The sequence below is a fragment of the Oncorhynchus mykiss genome, chromosome 1, assembly GCF_057628025.1.
Source record: "Oncorhynchus mykiss isolate SJ-2025 chromosome 1, ASM5762802v1, whole genome shotgun sequence".
Taxonomy (NCBI): Eukaryota; Metazoa; Chordata; class Actinopteri; order Salmoniformes; family Salmonidae; genus Oncorhynchus; species Oncorhynchus mykiss.
This window is the reverse complement of record NC_143022.1, coordinates 45,160,290-45,187,559: the sequence shown is the minus strand read 5'-3', so window position 1 is coordinate 45,187,559 and position 27,270 is coordinate 45,160,290. Positions and strand designations below refer to the sequence as shown.

Genomic DNA, 27,270 nt, shown 5'->3' with positions numbered 1-27,270 from the left:
GCAGCATGTAACAATTTCTAAGATTATACTGAGTTCATATAAGGAAATCAGTCCATTTAAATAAATAAATTAGGCCTCAGTCTACAGATTTCATGACTGGGATTAAAGATATGCATCTGTTGGTCACAGATACCTTAAAAAAAGGTGGATCAGAAAACCAGTCAGTGTCTGGTGTGACAATCATTTGACTCATGCAGCGCGACAGATATCCTTCACATAGAGTTGATCAGGCTGTTGATTGTGGCATGTGGAATGTTGTCCCACTCCTCTTCAATGGCTGTGCAAATTTGCTGGATATTGGCGAGAGCTAGAACATACTATTGTACACTTCAATCCACAGCATCCCAAACATGCTCAATGGGTGACATGTCTGGTGAGTATGCAGGCCATGGAAGAACTGGGCCATTTTTAAGCTTCCAGAAATTGTATACAGATCCATGCATGGGACCGTGCATTATCATGCTGAAACATCCATTTTTTTTTAACCTTTATTTAACTAGGCAAATCAGTTAAGAACACAATTAAATCACCCAACCTCAACCAAATTGAATTGGTTTGGGATGAGTGAAATAAAAACAGCCACCAAGTGCTCAGCATATGTGGGAACTCCTTCAAGATTGTTGGAAAAGCATTCCAGGTGAAGTTGGTTGAGAGAATGCCAAGGGTGGCTACTTTGAAGAATCTAGAAACTAAAATATATTTGGATTTGCTTGACACTTTTTTGGTTTCTACATGATTCCATATGTGTTATTTCATAGTTTTGATGTCTTCACTATTATTCTACAATGTAGAAAAGAGTACAAATAAAGAAAAACCCTGGAATGAGTAGGTGTCCAAACTTTTGACTGATACTGTACTTCATGTATGAATCTAAGGGAAAGTTTCAACTTCTCAAAAGAGATGGCATGACAGTCTAACACTAACAAGTTCAGAGAATATTGATAGGACATTGATTAAAGTTGAAAAAAGTAGCAGGACATTTTTAATCACATTGAAGCTTGTTTGACTAGAATGGAGTCATTCTATTGCCGGAAACCAAGCTCTACTTCTATTCACACACTGAGAAGAAATTAAGGCTTTAATAAACTTTTCTGGAAATTTGTGAAAATGTCAAACCTTGACATAAATACATGGCGTTTCATGAGGCAAAGACCTATGGGTCATAATTACTTATTTTTTATTATTATTTCAAAATTAAATATTTATAGAATATCGGAAACATACAATATACTTGCAGTGAAGCCGCTCAACAACTACGCCATACCAGTCATCCAACAGACTCACATTCAGAGCGATACACAAGCATCCAGGGTCAATGCCCTGCTCAAGGGCCAAAAAAACATGAACCCGAACCCTCCGAGATCCCCCCACAGTTCTCCAATAGCTGACCCTCAACCATTCGAGACCCCTCCCACAGTCCCCCCCAAGAAGAAAAATATAAATAAAAAATACAATTAATTCCATTCCCCACCCCCAAGAACCCCCTAATGCACCAACAACCAAGAGAATGAACTAAAGAGAAAAAAGGAAAAGACAGAAGAAAACAGCGAACAACAATTACTTTCTCTTTATCGCAAACCCAACACAACATACTTTCTATTGACCGATTACAATAACGTCTGATTTAAAAAATATATATATTTTACCTTTATTTAACTAGGCAAGTCAATTAAGAACAAATTCTTATTTTCAATGACAGCCTAGTGGGTTAACTGCCTGTTCAGGGGCAGAATGACAGATTTGTACCATGTCAGCTTGGGGATTTGAACTTGCAACCTTTTGGCTACTAGTCCAACACTCTAAACACTAGGCTATCCTGCCACCCCTGATTACCAAAACTGAGGACAAATGTCATGATAGGTTAATTCAACCAAGGCCTTTAACCTCTTTAATGAGTCAGTCAATAGGAATAAGTAGTCATTTTTCAGACCTTCAACTAAAACAGTCCCACTTAACAGGGACATCGTTTCATCTTAGAAGCCATATTGTGACAGTAGTGATGCTGTTGGAACAGCAATCCGGACTGCCCAGTCCGTAGTGCCATTCTGAGGGGAGTTTTGTGTCAGGACTTCTCCATGTCTCTGTGGCCTGTTTGGGACGGTATATCCACAATTCAACCCAGCTCTTTGAAGTGGGCCACATGATTAACATATTATAATGTTTTTTCCTGCTGATGCCATGAGGCAAATACCAGAACCAGTCCAAGGGATGTGTCAACCGGGATAGTAGAATAGTAGTGCAAGTGTTCAGTGCACCATCTAAATAATCCCTGGGAGTTTAAATAGAGACCATGGGAGTGTATCACATCTCACATCTGATCTCCATTTTATCTGAAGGAGTAGAGCAGAAGTGTACTTAAGCAACTGTTACTGAGTAATAGCACATTTTGCTAATTCATTACTGTTTGGAATGTAAAGTTGACTCGACAGCATGTTGTGGAAGAAATAACACTAGTTGTATTCATGAGCATCATGACACGTATTACCGTACACGTGATTCCTAAAGTAGGCATTGATGATTTCTGTTTGTTTTTATTATTTACCATTTGTAAAAAGAAAAAAAAGAAGAAAAAAGAAAAGACAGGAGTATTAAAATGAAGTCATATAGAATAACTCATAAGTAATCATGACCCATAGGTCTTTGTCTCATGAAACGCCACGTGTTTGTCAAGGCTTGACATTTTCGCAAATTTCCCCCGAAAGTTTATAAAAGCCTTAGACCGTAAAACAATGTGGGGTGATGCTGCTGCCAACACCGTAGCACGGCAGGGAAAAAGTGACTATATACGGAATGGGAAATGCTGCAAGGTTTACAGATTTCTAAACATACCCCACTATGCACATTTGTATAAACAACAGGGGCTTTGTGAAATATTTGAAGTTGATACTAATCTCTGGAAATAAAACTAAATGCATGTCTTGACTGTAAAACTAAAATAATTTTCAACTTGTATGTTGAAATCGATTAAATAACATACATTGTGTGGAACAAATCGAAGCTTGACTAGTAATTTCAACAGGCTCGAGGGCTGTCTGCTAGCAAATAATACATCTCTTATCCTAGTAGCCCCAGGACCTAGAAGCATTAGTCCGAAGGTACAGGACCAAAAATACTTCTTATGTCATGGAGACTAAAGACATTTTTGGTCATCCAGTCATGAATGAGTTCCTGGAGGCGTGGACATTAAAACCACAGACACTCTCCCATTGTCTGGCCATTTGTCTTGCTTTGTCCATACTAGTCTGAGCTGTGCTAGCTGCAGTAACAATCATTTTCAGCTCTGCTCTGGGCTGTTCTGCTCCAGTCCAGGAAACTTATCATCTCTGTTTTTCCAGTGTCAAGGTTGGATGAGTGATGATACGTTGCATGATAATTTATATGGGAACAATATGTCCAGTAGCGCCTCTCCTCTCATAAGAGGAGTTAAATTGATAAATACATCAAACTTGCCTTTGAATTAATCGCATTGTCCCTTAGACAGCCCCACGTGTCCCTTAACAGACGTACAGAGAAAGTATTCAGACCCCTTGACTTTTTCCACGTTTTGTTAGGTTACATCCTTATTCCAAAATGTATTACATTTTCCCCCACAATATCCCATAACTACATAGCAAAAACGGGTTTTAGAAATGTTTGCTACAAACTCTGTCAGGTTGGATGGGGAGCATTGCTGCACAGCTATTTTCAGGTCTCTCTAGATATGTTCAATCGGGTTCAAGTCCGAGCTCTGGTTGGACCACTCAAGTATATTCAGAGACTTGTCCCGAAGCCACTCCTGCGTTGTCTTGGCTGTGTGTTTTGGGTCATTGTCCTGTTGGAAGATGAACCTTCGCCCCAGTCTGAGGTCCTGAGCGCTCTGGAGCAGGTTTTCATCAAGGATCTCTCTGTACTTTGCTCCGTTCATCTTTGCCTTGATCCTGACTAGTCTCCCAGTCCTTAGAGCCCTGTCAGAGTGACCATTGGGTTCTTGATCACCTCCTTGACCAAGGCCCTTCTCCCTCGATTGCTCAGTTTAGTGGACGGCCAGCTCTAGGAAGAGTCCGTTGAAGAATGATGGAGGCCACTGTTATTGGGGACCTGCAATGCAGACATTTTTTGGTCCCCTTCCCCAGATCTGTGCCTCGACACACAATCCTGTCTCGGAGCTCTACAGACAATTCCTTCAACCTCATGGCTTGGTTTTTGCTCTGACATGCACTGTCAACTGTGGGACCTTATATAGACAGGTGTGTGCCTTTCCAAATCATGTCTAATCAATTGAATTTACCACAATTGGACTCCTAATCAAGAAACTTGTCAAGGATGATCAATGGAAACAGGATGCACCTGAGCTCAATCTTGAGTCTTATAGCAAAGGGTCTGAATACTTATGTAAATAAGGTATATCTGTTTTTTTTACTTTTAATTCATTTGCAAAAATGTCTAAAAACCTGTTTTCTCTTTGTCATTATTGGGTATTTATGTGTAGATTGCTGAGGATACATTTAAAAAATATATATTTTGGAATAAGGCTGCACATAACAAAATGTGGAAAAAGTCAAGGGGTCTGAATACTTTCCGTGAGCACTGAAATAAAACATATTCACTACAGTGGCTGGGGCCAAAGTAAAGGCTGGCATGACCAGGACTTCCCACTCCTGCTGACTCCAGTGTGTTAAAGCAGTTAATTGTCAGACAAAAATTAATTTGTGATTTCATCTTAGAAGTGCTTTGGTAACCACGGACTGCAGGACTGGTACTTTTGTAGCTATAGCAATATTCCCAGCAGAAGAAGTCAAATATTTTCTCTACGTTTAGATCACATGAGCAGCCAGATTTCATGGCTAAATGGTTATGGTAATGTTGACCCTGAAATTGATGGGTCAAACCCCAGAAAAATGGTAACCAAAAACTGACCACACCGGAAAAAAAACACTCAACTTGATAAATCGAAAGGGCAACACATCGGTAGTGGTGATACCATGTGTGTTACTGTTCGTCTGTGGTGTTGGAGTGGTTCCACTATGTGTGAGGTGGAATTCCCAGCATCACCAATAGAGATGCCGACTGTACTACTTACTGTTGGCCTGACTGATACACTCAGAGGAGAGGTGGAGGAGTCACCCAAACCACAGTAAGAGGACTCACAGTAGGTGGCTCTAGTTTCAGCCATATGCCATTCAATCAGGGGGGGAAGTAACAAATTACAGATACTCTCATTACTGTAATTGAGTAGCTTTTCTGAGTACTTGTACTTTTTTGAGTATTTAATTATGTTTGAATGAGGTATTGTACTTCGCTACCTTTTTAAAACCAACCATTACAGAGTACAATTTTGTAGGCTATCCAAGGAAAGTTTGCGAGAGCTCATCATTGCTTAGTCAGTGACCAATCAAATCAAATTTCTCAGTTAATTTAGTTCAAGACGTATCGTGAAAGAAGGGAAAGGTTTCTATGGAGACGGAGGAGACTGTGACTGTGACCAGTTCTCCTTCAAGCACAGGAAAGGCCATGCAATGCAAGTTTTGCTTATCCATGATGGCGGAGGTGGCAGCCTAAAAAAACTCTGCTTCAAACTTCAGGAAACATTGTAGAGGTAAGATAACTAGCTAGTTTTTTATGAATGAGCAAAATCAAACATTTCCCTATGGATGGCTTTATCAGCTAGTATAGCTAGTTATCTAATAGTCTAACTTACGGACGTTAACTAGCTTAGTTGTCTAGCATGCTAATGTTAGCAAGCTATTCTTGCAGCTAAGTTAGCTACATGGCTAACCACCACCTGATGATGAAATACGGCTACCATGTCAATGTCAATATTAGTGGTGGTGGCAAGCTAGCTAGCTATGAAAGTTATCTGGGTTAGCTAACAACATTAGGCTAAGGTCAGCAAGTGAGCGAGCTAGCTACTGTAAATGAGCTAGATAGCTAGCCAATATTAGCCTGTTTGGTCATGACATACAGTATTTAGACCTAGGACTTTTAGCTATGTACTGTACTTTGTGTAAATTAGGATAACCTTCATATAAAAGCCAGAGACTCAGTAAGTCTAACTGTGCATATAACTGTGTGAGTCTACACAGTAAGTACAACTAGACATGGACTCATCTCAACATTAGACACGTTTTTAGGTCTGAGAACATCTGACAAACTCACTTCAGTCTGATTATCTGAGAATAATAAGTATGGAAAGTAGAGGTCGGCCGATTAATCGGAATGGCCAATTAATTGGGGCCGATTTCAAGTTTTCACAACAATCGGAAATCGGTAATTTTGGTTGCCGATTTTGCCGATTTGTATTTGAATTTTTTTACACCTTTATTTAACTAGGCAAGTCAGTTAATAAGAACACATTCTTATTTTCAATACCGGCCTAGGAACGGTGGGTTAACTGCCTTGTTCAGGGGCAGAACGACAGATTTTTACCTTGTCAGCTCAGGGATTCAATCTTGCAACCTTACGGTTAACTAGTCCAACCCTCTAACCACCTGACTCAGGAGGAGCCTGCCTGTTGCGTGAATGCAGTAAGAAGCCAAGGTAAGTTGCTAGCTAGCGTTAAACTTATCTTATAAAAAAAATCAATCAATCAATCATAATCACTAGTTATAAATACACATGGTTGATGATATTACTAGTTTATCTAGCGTGTCCTGCGTTGCATATAATTGATGCGGTGCGCATTCGCGAAAAAGGACTGTCGTTGCTCCAACGTGTACCTTACCATAAACATCAATGCCTTTCTTAAAATCAATACACAGAAGTAAATATTTTGAAACCTTCATATTTAGCTGAAAAAAATCCAGGTTAGCAGGCAATATTAACCAGGTGAAATTGTGTCACTTCTCTTGCGTTCATTGCACGCAGAGTCAGGGTATATGCAACAGTTTGGGCCGCCTGGCTCATTGCGAACTAATTTGCCAGAATTTTACGTAATTATGACATAACATTGAAGGTTGTGCAATGTAACAAGAATATTTAGACTTATGGATGCCATCCGTTAGATAAAATACGTAGCGGTTCCGTATTTCACTGAAAGAATAAATGTTTTGTTTTCGAAATGATAGTTTCCAGGTTTTAACCATATTAATGACCAAAGGCTCATATTTCTGTGTGTTATTATGTTATAATTAAGTCTATGATTTGATATTTGATAGAGCAGTCTGACTGAGCGATGGTAGGCACCAGCAGGCTCGTAAGCATTCATTCAAACAGCACTTTCGTGCTTTTTGCCAGCAGCTCTTCACTATGCTTCAAGCATTGCACTGCATCAACTCCCGAGATGAGGATGGTGTAACCGATGTGAAATGGCTAGCTAGTTAGCGGGGTGAGCGCTAATAGCGTTTCAAACGTCACTCGGTCTGAGACTTGGAGTAGTTGTTCCCCTTGCTCTACATGGGTAACGCTGCTTTGAGGGTGACTGTTGTGGATGTGTTCCTGGTTCGAGCCCAGGTAGAGGGATGGAACCTAGACTGTTACACTGGCAATACTAAAGTGCCTATAAGAACATCCAATAGTCAAAGGTATATGAAATACAAATCGTATAGAGAGAAATAGTCCTATAATTCCTATAATAACTACAACCTAAACGTCTTACCTGGGAATATTGAAGACTCATGTTAAAAGGAACCACCAGCTTTCATATGTTCTCATGTTCTGAGCAAGGAACTTAAAAGTTAGCTTTCTTACATGGCACATATTGCACTTTTACTTTCTTCTCCAACACTTTGTTTTTGCATTCTTTAAACCAAATTGAACATGTTTCATTATTTATTTGAGGCTAAATTTATTTAATTGATGTATTATATTAAGTTAAAATAAGTGTTCATTCAGTATTGTTGTAATTGTCATTATTACAAAAAAACATCAGCCGATTAATTGGTATCGGCTTTTTTTTGGGTCCTCCAATAATCGGTATCGGCGTTGAAAAATCACAGTGATATGATTAACTAAGTTACCACATAAAGCAGAATTTGTTGAAATATTCATTATGTGTATGTTGTGTATTTGCCCCTATAGAGGTTTGGTCTACCTGAAGCATCCTCTTGACACAATGACATAGGACGGGACAGAGCAACAGAGACAGCGTTCATCAGATGAAGATGAATTCCTGTCATCACTGATGCCCAAAAGGCCACAAGGGAGCTGGATGGGTACTTTGCCTGTGTGTTAGACAAGACGAACTGGCTTCATTCCTTTCCATACATAAATGAACATAGGCCTGAACACGGCAGCATAAAAATGATATTCTCTAGTTCATCGGACTCTGGAGAAGTAGATAAATGGCCTCGTTGTTAAAATCCCGAAGTATGCCTTTAAATGTACATGGAGGGCTAATATCAACAACATGCATATCAATATCTCCTGGCTCAAAGTAGAGGAGAGAACACTACAGGTCTTTGAGAGAGGTATTGACGTGTTAAAAGTCCCGAACTGTCTGTTCAATCGGATAACACACAGCTCAGACACTCATATATACCCCACAAGACATACCACCAGAGGTCTCTTCAGAGTCCCCAAGTCCAGAACAGAGGCTAGGAAATGCACAGTACTATACACTGAGTGTACAAAACATTAGAAGCAAGTGCTCTTTTCATGACATAGACTGACCAGGTAAATTCAGCTGAAAGCTATTATCCCTTTCTGTCATTTGTTCAATTCACTTCAATCAGTGTAGATGAAGGGGAGGAGACAGGTTAAAGAATGATTTTTAAGCCTTGAGACAATTGAGACATGGATTGTGTATGTGTGCCATTCAGAGGGTGAATGGGCAGGACAAGGATTTTAGTGACTTTGAATGGGGTATGGTAGTAGGTGCCTGGCGCACCGGTTTGAGTTTGTCAAGAACTGCAACACTGCTGGGTTTTTCACGCTCAACAGTTTCCTGTGTGTATCAAGGATGGTACACCATCCAAAGAATGGTACACCATCCAACTTGACACAACTGTGGGAAGCATTGGAGTCAACATGGGTCAGCATCCCTGTGGAAGCTCCGTTGAATTGAGGCTGTTCTGGGGGTAAAAGGGCGATGCAACTCAATATTAGGAAGGTGCTCCTAATGTTTTGTACACTCAGTGACTACATGGAATGATCTTTCACCTCAGGTAACTCAAGCTAGCAGTGAAATCAGATTTAAAAAACAGATTGAACAACACCTCATTCTTAGTAATGTAATATTGGAGCAATGTAAATTTGTATAATGCACAATGTTTTGTAGATCTGTTTGGACCCCAGGAAGAGTAGCTGCTGCCTTGCCAACAGCTAATGGGGATCCTAATAAAATACAAAAATTCTAAATACTAACTTTCTTGAGGAAGACAAATTGAAACCAGCTGTCTGGGAGTGAATAATCAGGTGAAGTTAAAGCTGTGACCCCTGGAGGAGAAGATCTGGCTGAACACAATGAAATAGCATCACAGGCCTTCACACAAGACACTTCCACATTAGAGAGAATGGTGGAAGGACTCCTGGGTAGGGATTCTACTGCTCTTCCTGCTTTTCCTTTTAGTCCTGCTCCAGCCAAGCTTCAAAAGATCCCCCTTCCTGCCCCAATGACCCTCCGCCCACCCTACGCTACCCTTTCCTCTGGCATGTAGTCGTGACAGAAGCACCACCAGATGTGCAACATATTCGCCTGACCTCAGAAGAAACAGCTGCTTAAAGCCATGGGAGTATGATGAGGAGGGAGCAACGACCGGCCATAAACCCCCTTAATTCCACTGTAAATAGAAAGCATAGGGACCATTTCTAATTGGCCTGACAAATGTAAAGGCTGCAGATGCTGTCATTTTATGGTGCCCTACGTAGGCCTCTAATAGGCTGGTCTCTGGACAGGAGGAGACAGGGGAGGGTTGAGGCACCAAAGCCCTCAAGTTAAGCCAATCGTCCAGTCCTACTCAAAGTGAATGGACACACGGATATCATTTGAAAAGACAAGCAGTCAAGCAATACAGAGGCTGAAGCATAGCACCGAATGACAAATGAAGATAGACAGGAACATGGTCCAAGTCAAGTCGCATCAGAGAGAACAGAGGGTAATACTGGGGAAGCTGGATGAACATCCTCAATAATTATCTAGCCTCCACTGTAAGCAGGCCAAATGGCAAAGGAGGCGTCCCAACTATTTGACCCCATTGGGCTGAAACTGCCTCTGTTTTTGCATCAAATGCATGTTTACATACATTATTTGTGGATGCTAAGAGATGAAAATGTGAAAATGATGATGATCTGTTCCTGAAATAGACAACCACATAGGAAAGAAGATACAGATGATCGTGCTGCTCTGCGTCTCAGCCAATGTTCTGACATTTTACTTTACACTTCAAGCATCACACACAATAAACTTCTCACGGCTTTACACATCTCAGTGTGAAAGATTCTAATTTTAGATATGAATTCTACAGGAACACTTGGATGGATCGCACAGCTTCAGCTTCACGCTCTATATTCTTCTCATATTTACTGCTGAGCACCAGAAGAATGAAGCTCCTATACAATAATAAGATGTCTTCACAGCAGGGACTGCCTGTGTGTGCATGCAAGTCATTCATTTATTGGACTAAACGTTTGCCTTAACTCCATCTGTGATAGCCTAATCATGGAGACTCACCTGAGTGTACCAATGTTCACATTTGTACCTTCTACTGGTCTTCTAACAAAATGGGGGATTAAACAGCGGAATAAGCATTCTAATAACTGCACAGGGAATAGGGGAGACTGGGGTTCTGTGTTACATAGGTTGCTTTTCACAGTATAGTTTAGTCTGTTACTCCCAATCTAGAGGGTGCTGTGTAGTCTAGTCATTTTAAGGTTAAAATGTGTGACTACTTTGAGGTGAAGGGAATTTGTGCGTTTTTATGGGAGGTGAAAGTATAGTCTTGGTATTTTCATTGTTTGAACTATGGGAGTCAGATATTCATGAACAATTGTTTGTTGGAATGAGGAAAGGGATAGCGATATTTCAAACTTATTTTCAAAGTTGCTGGGTCAAGACGTGGAAATTAGCATAATCTTGCTTTTATGCTCAGTTGGAGAGGGTTATATAATAAGTTATCCTTACAAAGTATAAACTGCGTAATTTTGTAAACAAACATTGTTCAATCAAAATAACCTGGCTATTTCAAGTAGACAGTGTTTTGATAGGTAAGATCTCCCATTTTGGAATAAGCTATAAGGACTAAAGGCCATTTCAACCCAAGACCTTGGTCTTTCTAATAATGTTGAAAAGAGTCTCATCCTATAGGCCTACAGGTGAAAAAAAAAGTCTTAATTGTGACACACAGCCCTGGACTCCCCTAATCTGATGCATTGCACTGTTACCGACAACATTTTATGGAGGAGAAATCAAATGATGATTTCATCTGCATTTCATCAAATTCAACACTGCATTCACTTTCTGTCCACGTGGGTACCAAAAAGTATGCTTTGGGAAAACCCTGCATTCTGTGGTGATTGGCTTATGATTTGCTTGTGGCAAAGGAGATCGAACCGATGAGACCTTTAAGATTCTCAAACAATGGCCTCTAACACACTCCCGACATGCTCCGAATTGTAATTCACATGTAAACCACGGTCAGGGGTTGAATTGTTAAAATGTCATGGTATATCAAAAATGCTAAAATGCTGACTGGAGCCTGCATTTGTTCCTTGAGATTAATAAAATACACCACCAAAAGTTTAATTTAGGGGCTTTAGGATTTTGTATGTTATTTTGAAGCTAATTTCCTGCAATTCTGCATTGGGAGGGGTGTAGTTGTCCTTTAATTCACCATATGTTTGGTTAGTTGTCATGAACGTCGTCAGGGAAATGACCGGACTAAGGTGCAGCGTGGTGAGCGTACATTTATTTTTATTTTGAATGTCGTCAACAACAAACAACAAAAACAACAAACCCGACCGTGACGCTTACTAGGGCTACATGCCATTAACAAAGTCAACCACCTACAACTAAGGTGGAAAAACAGGCTGCCTAAGTATGATTCCCAATCAGAGACAACAATAGACAGCTGTCCCTGATTGAGAAACATACCCGGCCAAAACATAGAAACAGAAAACATAGAAACTAGAATTCCCACCCTCGTCACACCCTGGCCTAACCAAAAATAGAGAATAAAAGCCTCTCTATGGCCAGGGCATGACACTAGTGGTGTTTCTGTACTGCACAATGTACAGTAGGCCTAGTGTACATGTGATGGCTGAGTTTGCAAGAACAAATTACCACCCGATTGATAGGTTACAAATCATCATGATATCATTCTGCCAGGTAGGCCTACTTTGGAGTCAACATTTAATTAGAAAGGGTTTTGGGGAAAGCCTTAGAAATGACTGTTTCGGTATGCTGACTGGCAACACAACACACATGGGCGCTCACAAACAGGCGTTACTTCTTCAGAAAGTTGCAGGAAATACGAATCACTGAGGAATTCTTTTAATTAATTATGAGAAACTAGTTCAATTGAACTACCCTACCACTGTAAACTAGTCTAGGGACAACCAGTTGTTTGAGCTGCGTGCTCTTGCTGCCCGACAGATGATATTCTGCTCAAACTAGGCTACGAGTGTGGCGTGTGTGTGTATGTGCGCAGCACACATCGTGAGGTGTATGTTGATAGGCTACTGATGTTACGATTGTCCATTTTATCCCTCCCTCATCACCTCCTCTCCATTTGGCCAGACTGTCGTTTTTGTCTCCAGAGTGCCTCTACTAAGGGTCGTACACTTTTTGACTTTTGTTTTTTCCTAACAAGGGTTTTCTAAATTCACCTGTAGTAGCACTGAATTATAGAAATTAGCTCCACACTTCACCTTCCACTCGTTGGTGTCCTATCTCTATTAATGCATTGCTTTGAACTACATCATGACAATAATGAGGATCTTTCTGCTCTAAAACGGTGGGAATTTGAGACTCACAAATACAAGATGGTCCATTGAAAGCACACCTAACTATTTGCACATTTTTTTACACTCTATATTACATAAACACGGTGGGCAAATGGTGTAAATTGTGTATGTTGTACGTTTACATCTACAGGAAACTTTTCTGTTGGCTGAATCAAACATCACGACGGGTGACACTGTCCAGACAAACTCGGATTGCTCCTTGACAAGTGATTTCTTCTAATCAGGACGGAACTAACATTAAGACCACAGAGGCCAAACATGATGTCCTCCACTGTAGTTCAAACAAAGTCAAATCTGTGTCGTCAAATGATACTCAACTACTTGAGTCTATTCATTATCCACACAGCAAAGCCCTGTGACTAAGTGTTATTATCATTATTCCTTTCAATCTGACCACCCTTAAATTGCCCTGGCCCCTCCTTTGAAGCCCCTGATTGATGCTACACAAACAAACCTTAGAGCTCCGATGACTTGACAATGCAGGCCTTTGTGAGGAAACAGTCAGAGCAGTGATTGGTCAGAGAGCCACACAGCCAGTGATTGCAGACAGAGTGTCCATCATGTTGAGTAATAATAGGTCAACAGAGGTTGATGTACTCACGTTAGGTCTTATGCTGGCTGCCTGTCCGTAATACTTCTCGGCTGCGTCGTTGAGACTGGCTTGTCTGCAAAGGAAAGCACAAAAAGCAATCATCCCTCATCTTTATTGCTTCGAACTTCAGAGGGTTCATAAGAGACCTTGAACTCTGTCTGTTTAATGCTGCTACGGGGTCAGTAAGGTTAGGCCACGGCGGAGAATGCCGTGTAGCAACGAGAGGAGTCAATGAAACAGGCAATTTGTTGCAGGCCTTTCAGCAGACAGCCCTCCATGCTGAGTGGTGTACAGCATGCCCTGATTGTTTTCATTATATCCTGGGTCGCAACCTTTGTGTCATGATCTTTGACCTGCGTGTCATTACAATAGGCCTCTCATCAACCATTGCCTTAGTAAGAACAAACATCACTTCAAAGGCCTGTCCCCTGTCTTCTATGTAAACCCATCTATTGTTTTTGGTACTGTCGCTGGGGTTGAAAACTAGGAAGGAGGCCTAGGAAGGAGATTATCACAGAAACCCATGTGAAAATGTGTTGCAAGTTTATGTACTTTACAAAAATTGGGAGCATCATATCATGATTTTTAATTGTACTGTACAAACACAACAACAAAACATGCAGTGCAAACAATATAGTAATGTAAGGTAAAGGCACCTCTAGACAGATGGGTAGCCTGCAAATCCCAGAAGACTAGAAGTACTTAGAGTCTGTAGATTCTCCAATAAAAGTTACAGTCAAAACAAGAACGTTCTCCATACGCTCATCATCTCTATCCACAATATGCTACGCTAGTAAACTTAGATTACTGTCCTACCTGACTGTGTGACTCTTTCCCTTTGGCCAAGAGTTTTTCCGTTTATTCATATTCCTATAAATCAGAAATCATTTTTACAACCCGCAGCTGCATTTCACTGATGGTAGCAATTGTCTCACTGCAAACAGTTTAACTTTGACAGAGTCAAGGACAGAGTCAACGACTGCTGGCTCCGGAGTCCCGAGTCGTAATGATGAAAGCAAGACCATCTGAACTGAACAGGGCTTTCATTAAGCCTGTCTGGCCATATTAAGGAATCCTCCTCCATATTGCAGCGCTATACAGCCACTTTCACATTCCACGACTAGCACGACAACACCCCGAAGATATCCATACCTGAGTTATCGCTGAACCCAGAACAAAATCTCATAGTCTGTCAAAAGAGACTAATACCTGACCTACAGGTTATTCTGCAGAGCATAAGTGCTGTCATATTCTTGTTGAACTTTAATCAGAACACGTTATGATTTCAAGTTTCAAGTTTTATAAGACGTATGTACAGGATATGCATGGTATACATCGTCTAACAAAATCCTTACTTGCAGGTCCTTTATCAATAACGAAACAACAATGAGAAATAATAAAAGATAAGAATATGAACATAACGTTTGATAGGTCAAGAGGCAAGAGAAGCAGTTCTGATAAATGCGCAGTACTCATCTTCTCATGTCAGTCTGTGTTATTGAAAGCAGCATACATCGTGCAATTCTAATAATAGCAAAAACCCAAGTTCTCTCTAGAATCCAATATTTCAATCACCACAATATCCAGCGGTAGGGAGGAGTTTCCCTCATTCAATTTTCATTTTGCAAAATCAGAATGTCACATTTGAGATGCTAAAACAAAAAATGCACACAAAAAAACGAATGATACACAACACCATTAAGCTTCCTTTGAGACCAATGTTGTTAAGCAACAGTGGTAATGGCTGGTCAACAGACATGGGTGGATGCTTTCACCGTGATTGACACCAGTAGTAGTATGAGGGACTGGGATGGAGTCTGTGGTGTGAAATGATATGGTGAAGATGTTTTGTACAGACATGCGATCAAACTCAAGAAATGAACACAGCTTGCCTTCACCATCTGTCATACTATATCCAGCAATGAGGATTGAGAATCATTGAGAATCCTTACTCAGTGCAGAGAGCCCTGCCTCCCTCCAATAACTGTTGATACCGTTCAGTCCAAGGCCTTTGTGTAGGAGGTGTGGATACTGGCATGTGTCACTGTTATTCACAAGTTATCACTATGAAAACTCAAACACACTGTTTTCTATTTTCGACTTGTGACAAAATGCACCTTAGTTTGCAATTTCGTCATGTATAAACTGGGGCACTGGCATTTTCCAGCCCTAATGCCTGGTTCTGCATTTTACCTGTCTAACATCAGCTTGCTTGCGCTGTGGTTGGAGGAGTGGCAATATTTATAAACAAGGGCAAAAGTGACAATTTCACACAGCTTTAAGGGGTGGGTCGAAATGTATGGAATGGGTACCCGGAGGAAAATGGGAGAGGGTCATGCTTTTTCAATTTCACTCAAGGTGAGGTTTTTAAAATTAGCCCAGGGTAGGGACATTCAATTTGCAATTGACAAAGTCAACATTTCTCTGTTTTAGAATGAGTTGCTTATTAGGCTATATGTCGATGTGTGCCTGACGCCACCCCTCATCTCTGATTCTCCGCTGGGTGCACAATATCAAGTGTGCTATAGGCTATTTAGTGTGGTCTCAATCAAATTAACAATAGCCTATACAGTAGGCTATAGGCTACTGATGTGCATGCTTGGAGAAGCACAGATCAAAGTTATATTTCTAAGATAGCTGATGGGATGGTGTAAATAAAACTAGGCTGTATTACACACCGCAATGGATATTCCAACCCTGAGCCCTGGCCTGCTCTGCTCTTGCTGATCAAAACCTTTTTTGTGTGTGCTGCACAGCAGTTCAGGAGGAGAGTCAAAGGCTTCTTCTAAAAAATGTTTTTTTGCAATATCTTGTGTTCTTACTAGCCTATAGCCTATGTTCTGTTCAGTTTGAGAAAGAGAGCAGGAGCACAAAGATGAGAAGGAGCACCGGAGGTCAACTTTGATAGCTTGTTACAACTATAATTTATTTAAATTATTAGAGTTATTGACCTCACAATAAGCCAGATTCTAGTAACTTTACATTGTGGTGCTGAAACAATCAACAGGAAATGGGCAGCTTATGGTGCTGAAAGTAGGCAATGTTGAATAGGCATAATTTATTTCAACCGTTAATTTTAATTACACTTTATTAACAACAAGAGGGCTTTGTGTTGGAGCCTATTTCTTCCTACTTAAGAAATAAGAGGTAGAACTACCTGTTTGACAGACAAAATTAGTCTAATAGCTGCTATATCCATAGATATACAGTGCCTTGCGAAAGTATTCGGCCCCCTTGAACTTTGCGACCTTTTGCCACATTTCAGGCTTCAAACATAAAGATATAAAACTGTATTTTTTTGTGAAGAATCAACAACAAGTGGGACACAATCATGAAGTGGAACGACGTTTATTGGATATTTCAAACTTTTTTAACAAATCAAAAACTGAAAAATTGGGCGTGCAAAATTATTCAGCCCCCTTAAGTTAATACTTTGTAGCGCCACCTTTTGCTGCGATTACAGCTGTAAGTCGCTTGGGGTATGTCTCTATCAGTTTTACACATCGAGAGACTGACATTTTTTCCCATTCCTCGAGCTCAGTGAGGTTGGATGGAGAGCATTTGTGAACAGCAGTTTTCAGTTCTTTCCACAGATTCTCGATTGGATTCAGGTCTGGACTTTGACTTGGCCATTCTAACACCTGGATATGTTTATTTTTGAACCATTCCATTGTAGATTTTGCTTTATGTTTTGGATCATTGTCTTGTTGGAAGACAAATCTCCGTCCCAGTCTCAGGTCTTTTGCAGACTCCATCAGGTTCTCTTCCAGAATGGTCCTGTATTTGGCTCCATCCATCTTCCCATCAATTTGAACCATCTTCCCTGTCCATGCTGAAGAAAAGCAGGCCCAAACCATGATGCTGCCACCACCATGTTTGACAGTGGGCATGGTGTGTTCAGGGTGATGAGCTGTGTTGCTTTTACGCCAAACATAACGTTTTGCATTGTTGCCAAAAAGTTCAATTTTGGTTTCATCTGACCAGAGCACTTTCTTCCACATGTTTGGTGTGTCTCCCAGGTGGCTTGTGGCAAACTTTAAACAATACTTTTTATGGATATCTTTAAGAAATGGCTTTCTTCTTGCCACTCTTCCATAAAGGCCAGATTTGTGCAATATACGACTGATTGCTGTCCTATGGACAGAGTCTCCCACCTCAGCTGTAGATCTCTGCAGTTCATCCAGAGTGTTCATGGGCCTCTTGGCTGCATCTCTGATCAGTCTTCTCCTTGTATGATCTGAAAGTTTAGAGGGACGGCCAGGTCTTGGTAGATTTGCAGTGGTCTGATACTCCTTCCATTTCAATATTATCGCTTGCACAGTGCTCCTTGGGATGTTTAAAGCTTGGGAAATCTTTTTGTATCCAAATCCGGCTTTAAACTTCTTCACAACAGTATCTCGGACCTGCCTGGTGTGTTCCTTGTTCTTCATGATGCTCTCTGCGCTTTTAACGGACCTCTGAGACTATCACAGTGCAGGTGCATTTATACGGAGACTTGATTACACACAGGTGGATTGTATTTATCATCATTAGTCATTTAGGTCAACATTGGATCATTCAGAGATCCTCACTGAACTTCTGGAGAGAGTTTGCTGCACTGAAAGTAAAGGGGCTGAATAATTTTGCACGCCGAATTTTTCAGTTTTTGATTTGTTAAAAAAGTTTGAAATATTCAATAAATGTCGTTCCACTTCATGATTGTGTCCCACTTGTTGTTGATTCTTCACAAAAAAATACAGTTTTATATCTTTATGTTTGAAGCCTGAAATGTGGCAAAAGGTCGCAAAGTTCAAGGGGGCCGAATACTTTCGCAAGGCACTGTATATATATATTGTCAGCCAATTCTTCCACACACTATGCACTCTTTGAAAAGCCTACCTTTGTGTCAGTGAAGGGCTGTTAAGTTTAAACCAGGACTGGAATTGAGGGGGTATGCCATAGGCTTACCTTTATTAAAGAAAATGGGAAAAAAAGCACAGGCCCACCCCTTGTTAGCTTAAGATTTAGATTTTTTGTTGTTGTACGGATCGTTTATATAAAGTGATCTGCAACAGTGCTTTGGACCGCGGTGCTTTATGCTACGAAACAAGCTGTCAAATACCCAGGAAATACGTGATGCATATGGGTATATCATTGTTTCGTTTCCTTGACATTCAGAGTCTGAGCTACAATCTTCTATAGCCGAAGACACAAAACATGTACTTTGCTTGGGAAGTAATCTAATTCTGTCACTATAAACTAATTAAGCTATTCACTTTCTGTACAATAGAAGATGTTTAAACCCAAGACAGCTTTTAGGGAAACACTTGTGACCTTCTCTCGTTGGGTTAAGCCACGGAAGAAGAGCAGCCACCAATTAAAGCTGACATTTTTCTGCGTCGGTAGGCGTACTCTGTCTGGGGTGGAAAGGTCGGGCCTAACTTTTGAAAGTACCATGCTCAGATTCCTAATGACGTCTTAGATTGAATTATTTGCAAACAAGACATACTGATTTGACATTAGAGAAATATGATAAGATGAACACATAGGCATATCTCTGTCTATTCTTAGCCTGTAATTTCGGTATTTTGTGTGGTATTAAAACATATTCTGCTAATACTAAAATGACAGAATTGCATTAAATGTTTATAAAAAGGCACATTTTTCTCAGACCTGCAAACACGATAACAGATTGATGCAATTCTTTTACTATAAAGGAGACTGTATATCTGTATATTTAAGGCTCTGACCTGTCCAAGAAGTGAAGGTAAACGGTAGGCATGTTCTCTTCTATCCACTTGATGTTTTAATCATTATTTTGGGTATAGGGGAGAGCCATCCAGTTTCATTTCAGAGAGGTCTGATTTTCGGAGAGGTCCGATGTAACCCTTATTATAAATAACGTTCACTCGCTAATGGGATGTTTTAAGACCCACAAAAAGCAGGTCTTAACAGTTGATTTTGGCATGGAAGAGTTGTGCTTTTTGTGCCGGTGCATCTCATATTCAGAATCATAAAAAACATGATTGGTTTCCCCCCATTTCGTTTAAAAACAAAGCATAGCCTTAATCAAGGCTGGTTAACCAACATGTGTCTTCCCTCTGAATCAGAGAGGTGTGGGGGGCTGCATTAATCAAAGTCTTCGGCGCCCAGGGAGCAGTTGTTGTTGGGGGTTAACTGCCCAGCTCAAGGGCAGAACAGCAGATTTTTCAACCTGCTGGCTCGGGAATTAGAAACAATTACCTTTCGGTTTCTGTCCCAATGCGCTTAACCGCTAGGCTACCTGCCGCCGTCAGGTTTACAGCATCGCATAGGCACATCTTTTTTTATCCTGGCCATTTGCCAAGTAGCCTATGAATAAAGGGGTTTTAAATGGTCTACTGAGAGTGCTGTGAAATATATTAGAGATTTTTACCCTGATGCTTTTTCATTATTCACAATTCACATACCCGCATACTTCATTATGCTTGTTCAAGTAGACAACCCATTTCCATTTTAAAGAGCACCCCTCGTCCGATTACCAAAGACACACTACTCCAAACTATTCACTTCTCCTATAATGCCATATCAACAGCATTTTGTTTGAGAATCTGCCTCGCACAACAATACAAATAACAGGAGCCTATTATTTTTTATAGATGTGTGAATGCTACGCATAAAGACATTTAGGTCGACATGTGCACATTTTATACAAGTGCCATTGTACGAAAGAAGCGATTTATGATATCATGCTTCTGACCACACACTATTTAGAGATGTTGTTGTTTAAAAAAAACTGATTGCTTGTTTTCTGTTTCGTATCAAGCCCTCTGCTACCCTTACCCTAGACCTAGGCTAAGAAGGCTGGTTCCACAGCAATGTACTGTCTTTTTTATCCTGGCCTTGCAAAGTAGCTATCCATAAAATCTGTTTAAATGGTCTATTTCAATTTCAGTGCCTTGAATTGAAAATATACTGCACATTCTTAAACATACACACACACATATGTCTACCTGCATACTTAATTTAGCTTGTTCAAGTATCCATCCCCATCTCCAAAAAGCGCATCTCATCCGGTTACCAAAGCTGCGCTCCTCCAAACGTATTTAAATGATTCAGTTCTATAATACAGTACCAATGGTAGGCCTAGGCTATATTTTTCTTATTTTCTTATTGCCTCATACATACAATACAATTTACAGGAGCCTAGTATTTTTTATTTTAGGAGAAGAGTGATGCGTAAAGACATGTAGGCTAAGCTAGGCTCATTGAAGCCAATTACAACAATGTTATGTTGACTGCCAACTCTCCAAACATAGTAGGCTATTGAGCAAACACTGGATGTTGATTGGCCAGTGAGTGGCCAAGCCCTCGTCACACCTATAACTTGTTATTCCTCAAAACCCAGCCTTTCACGCTACTGTGAGCTATTGTGCTCATAATTCCGGCTGTGAAAATAGCCAAACATATTTCTGACACACTACAGGACCTATAGCGCTACTGCCAACCCTTATATTTAAGCGTTGGCAGTTAAAATAGAGCGCCCTGTGTTTGTGCAACTCGAGAAAGCAGAGCCCAAGCTAACACCGCAATTGAGCAGCATGGATCATCATTTATCAACTAAGAGTTGAATAAACAAATACTTCACACAAAATGACCATCATTCAAAGCAGTATTACTTATTTTCTCAACAATAACTTATTGCGTAACCTCAATCAACTGTTTAACAAATAGTCTTTCAAAAGTAACTTAAATAGTGTCCCATACCAGAAATTGTGCAGCGATGACAAATATGGGTTTGGTGTCTAACCGTGACCGTAACCATGTGTTGCGATAACCGCAATCGTATTCAGAATAGAATTTCTTCTCGAGAATTAATCTAATTCTATATAATTTTCAAGTCTATAAACATATCATTATCAGACTGGCGAACTGGAGAGCCGCCAAACCATTGTCACCAGACAAACAAGATCTTTCATACGAGTGGCAAAGGATTGCCAGGGGGTAGTGGCTTGTGAGAACACAGCGAGCACAATGAGAGAAGACGACAAACTTCTGCCGTCGGTTAGACCCAAGTCCTCTGAGATAAAGCTGCTGGGAAGAGAGGCAAGAGAGGAGAACTAGAAGAGGATGGAGTGGAAGAGAGGGAGGGAAAATAGGGATCATGAGTGAATGAAAATAAAGAACTCCCTGGATGAAACAATGTTGGAACATATTTCACATCAGCAACACGACCGCCGAGCTCTCTGTCGTCGAGCCCTGACAGTTGGTCATCTAACAATGCTTTATTAACCCCAGTGCAGACGCACAGACACACAAGTCAAACAGCCGGCAGCACAGTACATCTAACGCAGTTTCAAAAAACGAACTTAATGAACAAATTGCTTCAGCAACAACAGACAGTGTACGATATGTGTACTAACTACGGCGAGCCCATCTGTCTCGAGCAACAACACACACAAACGTTACACAAATGTTCCTTGTTCCTTCTGTCAAACAAGTCTGGCTTCCCGGAAGTGTGTTGTGACATCACACAGCTAGTGAACGGTGGGTCTGGCATGCAGAGGGATTTGAGCACTTAAAGGGCAGCATTAGCACATTCCCCTGGGAGACAGCACTCAGCCAGCCTTCCCTTCCCTTCGCCTGCCAGCTGATGCCGCTGCTCCGTAGCCCTACGAAGGTTTGGAATAACGTGCTGATTGTTTAAAGAAGGCCGGGGGAAATGGATAGTGAGGAAGTAAACTTGTCAAAGACCAAGGGCCCCAGAGAGCAATAAGAGAAGGTTTTCACATCTGAAAGCCCAGTCCCCCACCCTCCCTATTCAGATTCACTAGTATCCCCCACCAACCGAGGGCCTTTCACGTCTTGGTTCCAAGACAAACACATAAAGAACATGAGTTCCAGAGGAGCGAGACCCCATGCCAGCGCGGTGGTGGGGAGCCCCTTGCTGAGCCCAGCCTGAGACCCTCTTTATCAGCCAGGGGTCCGGACCCTGGAAGAGGCTCTGTAAAGCATGGCCAGCTGAGCTGGTGGTGCTGAACATCCCCCTGGATCAGAGTGCTGTGCAGTGGGCCACCATGTGAAAACCAGCTGGATAAAGACATTATATAGCACTGCATGACACAGCCTCTTCCTGTCTTTGGTAAAGAAAGTGAACTGCAAAAACTACCTCAGTGAAGCACAATGATTCAAGACATCGCATTAACGATTTTAGTAGTTGTAATTTCCCACAGCCAGCAGTAGTAATTCTCACACAGATAAACCCTGATTTACCCTAATAAGTCTAAACAAGGGACATCTCTAAACTAGTAAATATAATAGTGTTGGCTCTAAGCTGAGCTCCCTCAGTCTGTGTGGCATACTGTAAATTGGCACGTTCCTCTATTTACACATTTACACTCGCGGCTTGCGCCTCAAACACAACAACTTGCGGCTTCCAGGAGAACTGTGAGTCAGACGCCGCGCTGCTGAACTTTGCTCTGATTTGAAACGGGCTTTTCATGAATGAGCCAGAAACAGCAGAGGGAGTGCAGAGGGAGGCACGTAGCTGCGTGGCGTTCTAAGACAAGATGGCAGCTCCCTGGCTACCGCTGCAGCAACAGAGAAGGGGATTACAGCAGCCGGCAAAGTAAATCACACTGGCAGTAGAGCGCTGTAATCCCTGGGATGAAGTGTACAGACCGTAGACGCTCTCCCTCCCTCCCCCAGCTCTTGTCCCCTCCCCTCCCTCACAGTGTGTCCGTCCCATCCAACACTCACCTGAGCATGTGGGCTGCACTGAAGACAACATCAAACTCCCCGCTGTCCAGACGCGCCGCCTTCTCCGCCATCTCAGCCGCTTCCAGAAGACGAGACTCCTCCAACAAAAACTGACCTGGGAGCAGCCAGAGAGAACAGAAACACCAAGTTAAAATGCTGTATGTGGATGTATTCCTAGAGTGGGATGAATACTTGCTGGGAATATTGTGTTTGGCCCGTGGAGATAGGGCGGACAGCGGCCGGCTTACGAATGATTTGCTGAAACACAAGATACAAGCAGAGCGTACCATCGCTCTTTGGCCATCGCTCTTTGGGTATCGCTCAGGTCCATTTGTCCAATTAGGAGGATCTTGATAGATATGTTTCTCTGACATGTGCGTTGGGCCTGGCTGGAGTTCTGCATGTCTGAGGTGCAGCTGAAATTATAGAGCAGGGCCTTTGTAGCCCATCCTATTGAGGCTAGAGTGTGGATCCCTGATGGGGGCATGAACTGGGGTCGGACCTCTCGGAGAGGGTCAGGTTTGTGGAGGAATTAATAGCCTGTTGGTTTTGGTGAGCTCCACTACTGTACAATGCTCCCAGACCACTGGTGGAAACCAAGCATATTTTCCTAAATAGCTGCGGATGAAATGTAGACCTTGCTGCTACAGGTCTTAGGTAAAGGAGAGACCACTTCGGCACTGACTGATTTCCAATGTATTGCAGAGCACCTCCATGTTAGAAACACTGCTATGGCAGGGGATAGATTTCAATATGTCAACGCTTGTTTTATTGGAGTGGTTAAGAATACGTGAAAGCTGTTCCTTAAAATATCAAGACATTTTTTACGAAAGATTGATCACACGGTAGATTACCACAAATTCTTCTGCTGGCACTAGCTCTCAAACCCACATTTCAAAGAGGACACTTGAAGTGACCTTAGTAGAGATCAAATTGGTTGTTTCTCGTTAGATCAAATGGTGTTCAGCAGAAAAGACATGTCAACTGTCACGTTCCTTCTTTCCACGTCTGTGCACATGTCATATTTGAGAACAATGTGAGGAAATTGGGGTTTATCTTCATTGGTCAATAGTGTGAATATTCCCTCACGCTGTCCTCCCCAACCAGCCACGTACACAACCTTAATACAGGAAGAGAGGTCAGCCAGCATTGCTAACTACCTGGAAGGGATCCAGTCAAGATGTGTGTCTTTGTGTGTGTGTGTGTGTGTGTGTGTGTGTGTGTGTGTGTGTGTGTGTGTGCGTCTCTGTGGATAGGCTTTGGTTCAAAAACCCACAAGAGAGAGTGGTCCTGAGAAATGACTTGTTCTTGGAGTTGGGCTCAATTCAGATTTTTTTTTTAAATATATTTTTTATAAATCCAATTCAAGTAGTAAACAGGATACAGAATTGCAATTTTGAATTAGAATTAAAGGAAATACCTCTTCTATTCTACCTCAAATATCGCTTCTATTCTATATTAGGTCTAGTCTATAAAAATATGCATCTTGTACATAAAACATCAAACATGTCGTTATATACATACAGTATTGTTGAAAAAAATGATTTTCAGGACAAACTCTTAAACTGAATGATGAAGGAAAACAAAACCTGTAAGCAAATATTCTAAGTTATTATATTTCAATAATCACTTAGATTTTGTTCAATATGGAGGGAAAAATACTTAATTAACCCTCAAGTTGACCCCGATGCTTTCAAAAAGAAGAAACAAATGAAATGGTTGGTGGAAATTTAATTGTCTATTCTAAGCACTAAGGTTAAAAGAGTATATGAACATTGTTTCCAGAGAAAAGTTATTTATTCTTTGGTATCTGGAAGTGTGACCTGTCAGATTTAATGAAACTCTCATGTTTTATGACTGAGTGGAATTTCTTTGAATTGCACTGAATTCAATTCTACTTCCTGCCACTCAAACTCAAATAAAAATTCTACATCCTGTGGGGTTTGGCCAATTCAATTTGAATTTCAACTCATGAGTTGAATGAGGTCAGAACAGTGTAACATACAGATATTATTTGTTGTAGTGCAAAAGTACACTATTTGGTTGATTCAACGGGGCCAATGGGATGTCAGAAGATTAACCTTAGTATACAGTATAACCTTTATATCATTTTGGTAAATCAAAAGAAACACCAAAACACCAAACTGTACCACTTACCATAGTGCATATAGCAATTTCCTTTAGTGGGGTCTAGTTGGATGGCCTTCAGAAAGTACCTCTCTGCTCCGGTCTTCTGACCCTAAGAAGGGAGATTAATTAGATACATTGTTACTATTTTTTGCCGTTGCTATGCCATCAATTTCAATATAAAAACATAATTTTACGTGTAAAAGCTGATTTTGCCAAGCCACAAACTAACTGTAACATTAAATCTTAATACGAAGACATAAAACACATGTAACTACATTATTCTTTTAACACCTTCTGTCATCCTACGAAAGATTTAATCTCAAAGTACACAGTGTCATGCTTGGCACAGTTGACTGCCTGGTCTGAGCATTTAATCATAACACACTTCTATCTGTACAAATAACACTTGTATGACCGCAAAAGCGGTGTGTGTGGTCAAACTACTGCAGCTGAGAGAGCGAGACCAAACAGACACGCACACACACGCATACAAATGCACACACACACACACAGTACGACATAGAGACATAGATCTTGAGAGAGGGCGTGGAGAGGCATGCTGGGTTACTCGAGCTTGATGAGGGGCAGCAGCAGCAGTGACAGATTGGGGCCCAGAGGAGCCAGCCCCCCGGGGGCCTCAGAGAGCTGGACCAAATCACTGCTAACACACAGAGGCTCCAGCCAGCACAGCTGCCTCTCTGTCTCACGCACACAACACTGGTCTCATCTGTGTATCAGCTGCACTCTGATCAACAATACATCTATATTCTATAAACATAATGCCAGTTATCAATCATTGCCTATAGAAATCTAAATATAATAAATGCCACAGCATTTTAGATTATGTAAAAAAAAAAAGCAGCAAGGACTCCCTTAATTTTACAGTACATATGCCAGTAACTATAATAAATTATGTTTACGCATTCCATTATATAGGATGAAAGAAGACAACTCCTACATTTGAATTGCAAAGTCTTTAAAAAAAAAACATTTATCTAAACACTGCAATCCGATATGGATTTTATTTCACCTTTACTTTATCAGGGAATCATACTGAGACCAAGGTCTCTTTTACAGATGAGCCCTAAATTACAGAAATGACAGAAAATACACACATCAAAATACTGTATAAATACATGCCTCCATTTTTTCACTGTGCTGACCTTCAATAACTCAAGAAGTATCCACAAGTGTAAATATTTGAGTGTAATATTCATTGATGTGATGGAACATTTTACGAGCAATAAGTATATGTTTAATGCAGCTCAAGGCGTGAAAGTGACAGTAACAGAGCCAGTGCGAAAGGCATTATTTCTGTATGCTTTCACACTCAAATTCACAAATAGTACAAAGCACTCAGTTGAGGAGCAGCTGGAATAGTCATAACATCAGCATATTTCTGTTTACTCAAGTTCAGACAAAATGTCTGGCAGGAAACCACGTTATGACAATTTAATGCACTGGCTCTCATTGTGCGTGTGGTTTTGAATGGACTCGGATAGTCTAATGTTCATTTCACAATATTGATAGAGAATCTACAGTGTATGAGGTACATACATTGCAGGTTTGACTGAGAAGTGAGGAACTCTCTTTACTGATAAAAAGTTGTCAGGCAATGTGTGGAAAATGACTCCATTGATGTTCTCATGTTTTGAATCCATGCTTTGCCTTATCAGTCTTAGGAGTTCTCTGAGCAGATTGTTGAATGAAATCCAGCTGCATAATTTCAACACATAGAGCCCATCAGCTTTCCCTCTCACAACTGTCAGGTATCCAGATCAAAACTATATTTAGTGTGGTGGAATGTATGTAGTTGTCACGATCATTTAGATATGGATTTGGACCAAGGTGCAGCGTGGTAGGCGATCATCTTACTTTATTTAAAATGAACACCCACAATACAAAACAAACGTAAAGTTCTGCAGGCTACACAGCACCTATACAAAAGCAAGGTC

General features: G+C 40.9%; 1 protein-coding gene across 2 annotated transcripts in view; it reads right to left on the bottom strand.

Moving 5' to 3' along the window:
- Positions 1-27,270, bottom strand: part of LOC110523285 (protein O-mannosyl-transferase TMTC2) — a 174,819-nt gene that overhangs the window by 3,503 nt on the left and 144,046 nt on the right. Inside the window, exons 9-11 of one of the 2 annotated variants that reach the window (XM_021601864.3) lie at positions 25,343-25,424; positions 23,186-23,300; positions 13,478-13,541 (exon numbers count right to left, since the gene is read on the bottom strand). In XM_021601864.3, coding sequence (XP_021457539.1) covers positions 13,478-13,541; positions 23,186-23,300; positions 25,343-25,424 — 261 coding nt within the window. The remainder of the gene's footprint in view (positions 1-13,477; positions 13,542-23,185; positions 23,301-25,342; positions 25,425-27,270) is intronic. The other variant, XM_090231738.1, reaches the window with a different exon arrangement.